At 36.0% G+C, this 9,754-nt stretch overlaps 1 protein-coding gene across 1 annotated transcript; it reads right to left on the bottom strand.

Moving 5' to 3' along the window:
- Positions 1–6,766: 6,766 nt before the first annotated feature.
- Positions 6,767–9,016, bottom strand: LOC139871827 (transcription factor TCP8-like). Its single transcript, XM_071859573.1, has 2 exons — positions 7,217–9,016; positions 6,767–7,081 (listed from the first exon to the last, which is right to left on the bottom strand). The coding sequence occupies exon 1, from the start codon at positions 8,761–8,763 to the stop codon at positions 7,222–7,224; it is 1,542 nt and encodes a 513-aa protein (XP_071715674.1). The 5' UTR covers positions 8,764–9,016; the 3' UTR covers positions 6,767–7,081; positions 7,217–7,221.
- Between the last annotated feature and the right edge of the window lie 738 nt (positions 9,017–9,754).

Genomic DNA, 9,754 nt, shown 5'->3' with positions numbered 1-9,754 from the left:
TATGTATATATCTTTTTAATATACATAAATCAGTTTTTAAATACACATTGGAAGTTATTTATAAATAAATTTTAATAATAAATATTCCAACTTATCATATATATTCAAATAGATATTTAAACCAATAAGTTTAATGTACGGTCTCAAACAATTAATACATTGTTACCTTTTCAAATTATAGTATATATGTATCTATTTATATATAATTGTTCGCGAATCGTCGAAAACAACCGAATGGTATTTAAATATATAAAAGTAGTTCAAAAATTTTGAGATTCAGTTTTACAGACTTTGCTTATCGTGTCGGAAATGTTAATCATACAAAGATTAAGTTTAAATTTGGTCAGAAATTTCCGGGTCATCACAGATTTGCTTATCCAACAAGTTCCTCTAGCCTTGCCTCATCTCTTCAGGTTTAACACCCGTTAAAGGTTGATAAAGCTTCTTTTTATAAGTAGATCTTCAATTTGCATCTTTCAAAAGCTAAGATCATTCCCATCAAACCGACCAATCTTCACATCACTCGTATCCGTCATTGTTCCACAAACACGAGAGCTTAAGCTCTGATACCACTTGTTAGGAACGATTAGGTGGAGCCCGAACAAGACTTGATAAACTCAAGTTATCAAACCTAATGACAATAAACAGATATAATGTGATGAACACAAAGAAACTAGCAAGAACGTAAGAAACAAGAGAATTTAATGAGGTTATATGTAATTAAACTTGATTACTTAATCCGTGGCAAACCAAAGAGTACTCTTATTACAAATTTCATAGGTATACGTTGCTGGTTACATACGAGGCTATTTATAGTACAAAACCTAAACGAATTCAAAGCCAACTCAAACTCCTAGTCCAAATCTAATTCTGGTCGACAAGAATATCGTGGTCGCCATTTGGAGATCGTGGTCGCGATCTAGTGAATTACAGAAGCTTCACAAACTGACCAAACATTGCGGTCGCAACGCACTGATCGCGGTCACCACTCATTTGTTGCGGTCGCAACGCACCGATCGCGGTCACCACTCCCATTCCATCGGCTTCCTTCAATTTTTGTTTCGTTTCTCGATTCGCACACGATAGATTCCGCAACTTCCGAACACCGACTCCACCATATTCCGGTTCACGGGCTTTTCGATTCTCCCAATAAAAATCGTACGGTCGTGATGAGATGATTGCACATCATCAGCGTAACCATCGACATCGAAGCCAGAATTAGTTATGGTGGTTTTGTTCGTCAGAAGTTTTTGTTTAGATCCCGAAAACCTCGGTGGGGATGAACTTCAGAAGAGGAAGGAAACGTTGATGTGGGTAAAAATCACAGAAAGTAGGATCTACTATATGCCTATATGGAGTGCAAACATTATTTATGACAGAGTTATAAAAGAATTAACTCATTTTTTCTTTCACATAAAGTAACTAACATCTCTATTTACAAAATAATTTATTTAACCATAAATTAAATAAATGGATCGCACTTACGAGACATTTAGCATCATAATCATCACATTTTTAAAAGGGATCATATACGCAAAAATGACTTACGTCCTCGTGAGTAATATATAAACAATAACTATATTTGCGTAAACAAATTGTTCCAAAGTCCCTTATTATCTAATGTGCATATTTCCAATCATGTTCATTACGTGACATAAAATTTAAATATGTATTTGTCTACCATGTTCGCAACTAACTGTATATCAACATTCTTAGTAACAATTATTCAATGATTTGCCAAAAATAAGATTCCACTAAATAAAAATTCATAAAAGACAACCTCCGCTTGTCAATTCAAGATTTTGCGTATATCATGAAGACATTGATGTGTATATATGATGAATGCGTTACGAAATAAAAAATCATACTCCTGGAAAACATGTTATAAAGTAAAATAAAGTTATATGCACATCTAGATTTTGTTATTAAAAAGTATGTTTGGGAATATATGTTAAACATTTATAAAAAAAAAAAAGCCATTGAAATAGCTAGAGCAGTCCGGTCAATTTTACGTGTCATTCAATAAATAAAAATAGATTTTTTATATACGAATGATTTTCATATATAATTATAAAATGTTTAACAATACTAAAAAGATGTCATAAATATTAGCATCAATAAAAATAACAGTTGTAGAAAACGTAATATTCGAGACCTGACTCTAGGGATGGTAATGGATCGGATATGGATCGGGTGAGCCTATATCCATATCTATATTCATTTCATTTTTAAAATCCATATCCATATCCGTTGGATGAAGCGGGTAAAACGAATATATGTTAGTTGTTAAGTTTTCTTAAAAATATTCCTATTATGAAATGAAATCAGAAATTATTTTTCACAAAGATATGTAATATATGGAAGACATATGAATTTAATACTATTCACATATTTGTATCTTTACCATTGTATTTTCGATAACGTTTTAATAGTTTATAGTATACATATATAACTATATGTAAATGTAAACGCATATATTTAAGTAAATATGAATAAATTTATATGTATATATGTATTTCGGGTGGTAATTTGATATATCTATGGATAAAAAATTATCATCCATACCCGATTCACTATTTTTTTCACATCATCGATATCCATATCCATATTCACTTATCATTTATTTAGGTCATCTATATTTTTATTTTTTTCGAACAGCAACCAAACATTTCATTAAAACCAAACGAAAGGGCAGAGCCCTGTACAACGAGGAATATCATACAGATTGTGTTGCAGAGGGAGCAACATATAAATAAGATACAACGAAACAATACAATTACATAGCATAAGAACTAGGATTTGACAGCCATACGTGCCACTCTATCTTCACTTTTTTGGAGCGTTTTGCAATCCACTCGAACGATTTTTGTTGGATTTCCAATAATGCATTCGGACCAACCCAACACTTATTCGCGAAAACCTTTTGATTACGATTCCACCAAATTAGATACACACATGTCCATTCAACCGCTTGCCATAGCTTGGCGCCAACATTCGATAGAGATGCATTACACTTTCCTCTAAAAGATTCACCAATACTTAGATTCAGTACGTTACCAAAACCCCACCATCTATATACCCTTTCCCATACATCCATAGCGTGTTTACAAAAAATCATAGTATGTTCAAGGGACTCTATATCATCATCACATAGGGGACAACAAACGGAATTAATATCGATACCTCGTTTATCTAGCTCCACCCGAACCCGAAGACGTCGTTTTAAAAGCTTTCACATATGGACTTCCACTTTCAAGGGAACAAAATTATTCCTTAAAGTTTCTGGATGAGTGATGTTACCTTGGAGATTTTCTTCATCGATGATTTTTGAGAGGATCTTTGTGTTGAAAATCCCATTATCAGCAAGCCGCCACGTCCAAGAATCTTCACACCTGCTTGTTTTACAGTGAGAAGACAAAAGATTAATTAACCCCATGAAATCATTACTCGATCTGCAGCTTGGTAGCCGCCTCCATCTCCAGCTTGTAACCTGCTGTTGCGAAAGATCTGTCCAAAACACCCTATCACGAACTGAAGCAAACTTGTTTTCTTCTAAATGAAATAACCTCGGGAACAGGTTCTTCAATGGAACATCTGACAGCCAAGGATCCAACCAAAATAATGTAGTTGCACCATCGCCAATAGCACGAACAAAAGACCTGCGGAAGTTGTTCACAAACTTTTCTAGGTCCCAACTTGCACGAACAATGTTAATCCATATTCCACCCCTACCCTTCGGTCTGATCAATTCCGAAGAAGAGACCAGCCCACTGGGTCCGAGAATGGAGGTAATAATTTTAGCCCAAAAGGAGTTGGGCTCAATTTTGAAACGCCACCACCATTTTGCAATTAAAGCAAGGTTTTTCCCTTTTAGAGACTCGATATTTAGCCCCCCGACCCCGTAAGGAGAGAGAACATCACCCCATTTAACCCAAGCCATTTTTTGACTTTCACCCGACCCACCCCAAAAAAACTTACGCCAAATACTCTCAAGATGATTTATAACACTCGACGGGGCACGAAAAAGTGAGAAATAGTATAGCGGTAGACTATGCAAGACCGATTTAACAAGGGTCAATCTTGCACCAATTGAGATCGTCCTAGCTTTCCATTCCGCAAGTCTCGTATTGAATTTTTCTACAACCGGCTTCCAATTTTCACCTTTTCATGTTACACCCGATGGGGAGTCCGAGATAAATAATAGGGAGTTCTCCCACTTTACATTCTAATCGAAGGGCCATTCTATCCACCTCCTCTTTTGTAACTCCAAGTCCCAAGATTTGGCTTTTATGAAAGTTTACTTTTAGACCGGAGACGTTTTCTAAACATTTTAATAGCTTCATAAGGCTACTTGCATTTTGCCTACTCCATTTACCAAGAAAAATCGTATCGTCCGCATATTGAAGATGCGAGACTGATATTTTGTTATTACCAATCTCCACTCCTTTATAAAAACCACTAGCAATTGCGGCTTTAGTCATAATACTTAGCACCTCGGCCGCGATGATGAAGAGAAATGGTGAAAGTGGATCTCCTTGGCGTACTCCCCGTTCAAGTGTGAATTCCCTAGTAGGAGATCCATTGACTAAAATGGAAATCGATGCGGATTTGAGGCATGCCAATACCCATTTTCTCCATCTAGGACCGAACCCCATTTTTTTCCATTACCTCCAACTAAAATTCCCAGCTTAAGCTATCAAAGGCTTTCTCAAAATCTACCTTGAAGATGATACTCTTTTCCCTCACTTTCTTCAAGTAGTCAATTGACTCATTCACAATTAAAGCGCCGTCTAGAATGTATCTACCCTTAATGAAAGCACTTTGTTCGCTCCCGATTAGACTAGGTATCACACTTCTAATTCGAATCGAGAGGATCTTAGCGAGGATTTTATAATAGCAGTTTATCAGGCTTATCGGACGAAATCGTTAAGACTCATGGGATCAACTTTCTTGGGTACGTACAAGGGTTATAAAGGAGGCATTGCACCCCCTTGAGATTTCACCCCTATTCCAAAACCATTTTAGCGCGTTGGTGAGATATTCTTTGATAAGATTCCAATATTTTTTGAAAAACTTGAAGTTAAAACCGTCGGGGCCCGGAGCTTTCGAGCTATCGCACTCTTGAATGGCATCAAAAATCTCTTTTTCTGTGAATACGGCTTCTAATAAAGCAGATTGTGTAGAATTAATCTGATTAAGGCAGAACTGTTGCGAATTCCTGGGCAGAAACATGTTTGTACGCTGTTTGCTGAAACGGGCCTCGAAATGATTTCGTACCTCTTCTTTTATTTCTACAGGATCTTCACTCCATATTCCTTTAACGTTCAAACCACGAATATTACGCTTATTGTGTCGTCTACGAATGTGTGAGTGAAAGTACTTCGAGTTTTCGTCCCCATTTAAGATGCATTTGACACTTGACTTTTGCTTTGCCATGCTAGTCTTAACTTTATCCCTTTCTAGCCATTTTCTTCTAATCTCCATCCACTCATTCCTTTCAGTGTTCGTTAAGCTCCTAGATTCAGCAATCTTTTCCCATTTAGTTGCATCAGATTGCAATTCAACAATTTCAATGTCTAGCTTCCCGAAAGTATCCACACTCCATTTTAGGTCATCTATATCTATTTAAATGAATCGGATCGAATAGATATTCAGTGAATCAGACATCCATTGTCATATCTACCTGACTCGTTAAAAGTTCGTTCCCAACAAATCTTAAATAAGATCGACACAATTACTAAAATATTTTACATAAAAGGTGTTTTTATATAAAAGTATTAGCACATTAGTTACCTGAATCAAAAAGTCAATTAGCAATATGGTGTAGGTATAATTTCCCCAATATTTTGTGATAGAAAGTTAAGAGAATAGGGAATCTATCATGTTTGTGTTTTTTATCCTCCAAGATGAGGACGCAAGATAAAGGCCTTTTTGGCCCCATCTTATTTCCCTTGGTTATTAAATGGATGACAGATGACAGATGGTCCACATGACCATTTCTTTTAAAAATATGTAAACCTTTTTCCACTTAAATTACCATAATTGGTAATTGGTGTATTTATAAGTTGGGAGGTGATATTTCCACAATTGAATTTTATTCTTCCACCATCTTTATATGTATTTTTTCTAATTATATCCTTCATTTAAATTATAACTTATAAGAACAATTTGTATAAGACATTATTAAGGGCAGTTTAGTATTTTTGAGTGGAAGTAAATTTAGTATTTTTGAGTGGAAGTAGTAAAAATGGAGGTGGATATATCAATTCCCAAACTTGTTTATGCACTTTAGTTGAGATATTACCTAAGCATATTTTTTATTTTCTCATTTTAAATGACAAAGTTAAGCAGAATCATTGCTCATTATGTGATGGGATTTAAGTTTTCACCCATCTTTGTATTGTGCAAACAGTATTTAAAAGTTTAAACTAACATTTAAACTTGAGAGTCAAATAAGATAAATAAAAAAAGAAAAAAGATTATTTAACTTTTGTCTGTTCAAACAAAACAGTTTTAAATTATCGTAATTTTAAGATTAAAATATTTTCAAGTGAAATGTACACATAACTTGTTTCAAATAATCTAGTGCTTAGTGCTTAGAGTAAACCGAGTCTTGATAGTTTTACATGTTCATACTTTGCCGACAATATATTCAAAGTTTACACTGAAAGAGTAAAAAACAATCACATAATAATTTGATCGGTAAGTGCATTACTATTTCAAAGTCTCCATTTGCGATCAAAATTTTAATAATTGAACACTTCACATTTATACAAAAAAAAAACCATTTTAATTGGAATCAACAAGCCATTTTTTTAATAATAAGCACAAATCAATCAATATATCCATCCTTCTATACAATCTCTATTAAATCTCCTACTATCCTTTTCCATCAAACCTTACAAGTTGCATTCACTATAATCAACACATAAATCTTCCCAAAAATACAAAACAGATTAAACACTACTAATAAATAAAACCCATAACAAGATGATTAACAATAATAGTATCTTAAAACATATACCTTCCCAATCTCTTAGTTCCTTCATCTTGTAAAGTTCAATCACTCAACATCAAAAATCTGCAAAATATTAAATGAAACACATTAAATTCCATGTGGTTAGAAATTCAATAATTGAAAAAAGTGTGAAATTTGATTAAGATACTGTTTTGCTAATTATAGAAATAAAATGATAAAGTGAACTTGAATTTTAACCTCTATCATGTAGAATCATTTTGGTCTTCATCACCACTGTCAGTATTTTGTGAATGACGCTGCTGTTGTTGATGATGATCTAGTGAATGACTTTGATTTTGGTCTGAATTCATGTTAAAACCACCTCGAGAATAAGCATTTAGAGCTGCCAACATCCCTAAATTACCCTCATTGATTCCCAATCCCAAATGTTGTGATGGTTGTTGTTGTTGCATCAACATTGATCCAAGTTGAAGCGAATTCGCTCTTGAATTTTCTTGAAACTCGAGATTGTTGGGTTGGATGTTGATTCTAGGAAGAAAATGTAGTGGCGCTTGCTGTGTGTTTCCGGTTCCGACTGTTTGAGCAGTCGGAAACGGCCACATCTGCTGGTGATGGTGTTGAGATTCTGGTGCAGCAGATGCACCAGAACCACCACCACCAAGCGATGTGGATACCGGTAGCATCCACAATGTGTTGCCTGTAGCATTTGTGGGTGCAGGAGCAACCGCCCACATATGGGCGGTTGCTGGCATCATATTCGTATGATGCCGAAGAAGATTATTAGACGGCCCTCCAGCCTCTTGTTTTTGTTCCATACCTCCTTTAAAATGTTTGTTTGATGGTGAATGTGATGACCCAATTGTCGAATTTTCGTCTTGGTCTTGATTGTTTTCATCTTTAAACAAATCTTCTCGGTACCTTTTTCGCATATAATTCTCCGTCGAATCGCCACCGCCGGTGGAAATTGCTTCCGCAATTTGATCGGCGGTTAAAACATGAGGGTTTTGATGCTGCTGGTGGTGATGTTGTTGTTGCTGATGAAACCCTAACATTTGTGAAAATCCCTCTTCATAAGGATGATGTGCGAGTGCTAACGCGCCGTGAAACTGATGCGGCGCCGATTTCGACGCCGGAGCTGAGAAGCTAGATCCGCTGCTTCGGAGAGACACGTTTAGAGTTGAAAAGTTCGCCGGAATAGTTCCGGTTCCGGTAGCTGCAATAATAGCTGGTTCAGCTTGTTGTAACAACCACTCAATTGTTTCACCGTCAGATTTATGACCTAATTCTCTAGTCAACTGAAAAACCCTAGCCGCACAAGTCGCCGGCATTCGAATTCTCCGTCCACGGCCGTCAACTTTTGTGTGCCGGTCTTTTGTTGACCTTTTAGGAGCAGCAGAAGGTTGAATCTCTTTACTGATATCCTCGGATCTAGTAGCGATTGCAAGCGAGGCATCGACGGAAGAACTGACGGCAGGTTGCGGCGGTTGACGGTGGTCAGTAACATCACCACCACTAGTAGTACTAGTGTTAGTATTTGTAGTAGTAGTAGTAGAAGTAGGAGTGTTAATATTTGATGGACCAGGTGGTTGTGTAGAAATGGAGCCCATGAATTGAGTAACAACAGATCGACTATCAAATGGGACCACCATGGGTTGTTGGTTGTGGAGATGATGGTGGGTGTGGTGGTGGTGGGGTTGAGTAGGACTAGTAGTGGTGGTGTTTTGTTGTTGTTTAATATTATTATTATTTTTATTATTATTACTCTGCAAATCTGTTCGTTCCATGTGCTTTTTTGGTTGTACTTTTTATGTCTTTCTAAAAAAGATTGCTTTTTTTTGGGTGGTGGGTTCAAGAAACTTAAAACATATCTCTACAAGTAGCACCACCACTAACAACCACCGGTAACCACCGCCTGGGAAATGGGTGGGTGGTAGAGATAGAAATAGAAAGAATAAAAAAAGGTAAGGTGGGGTGGGGGGGTCTAGAGAGAGAAAAACAGGTGGAGGGAGAGTTGGAGTTTGTGTGGGGTTGTTTGGTTTGATTGACTCTTGTCTTTGTGTTTTCTTTTTTTTCTATGGTTAAATTTAGACTAGAAGGTGATAGAGGGTGGGGACCTTGTTGGATGGTGGCTAGTTGGAGAATGTTAAAAACTGTTTTACCCTTTTCTCATTTGTTTTTTCTTCTAAAGTACAATATTACCCTTCACAGTGTCTTATGCATCAACTTTATTTTTCTATTTGGATGTAAAATTATATTTATTATATTCATATTTATAAATTATTATTATTTTTTTTTTTTTGAAAAGCAAATATTATTACACGAGATAAAATAATTACAATGTTTTTACACATGAGACGTAGAGATACCAAGGAGGAATCCTACGACTAACTCAATAATGAAAACGCACTAGAAATAACGCACATTATATCAATTAAGAACCATTTGTGGATTGTGTAACCAATCATGTCATTCGATGTTTCTATCTTTGCACCGCTTCGCAATCCATTCATAGCTCTTGACTTGTATCTCACTAAGCGCACTTGGAGGTGACCAAGAAGAATTTTTGAACACTTTTTGGTTTCTATTCTTCCAAATAAGATAACAACACGTCCATTATACCGCTTGCCAAATCTTGTTACCCAATTCGGAACATTGAAGTGGACACAAACCGCGAAGGAGGCTCCCAAAAGAAAGATTGACCGAACCGAACCCCCACCATTCAAGGACTTTCCGCCATATAATGTTAGCATGTTCACACTCAAGTAAGGAATGTTT

Source organism: Rutidosis leptorrhynchoides, chromosome 10 (assembly GCF_046630445.1).
Source record: "Rutidosis leptorrhynchoides isolate AG116_Rl617_1_P2 chromosome 10, CSIRO_AGI_Rlap_v1, whole genome shotgun sequence".
Taxonomy (NCBI): Eukaryota; Viridiplantae; Streptophyta; class Magnoliopsida; order Asterales; family Asteraceae; genus Rutidosis; species Rutidosis leptorrhynchoides.
This window is presented reverse-complemented; position numbering and strand designations above follow the sequence as displayed.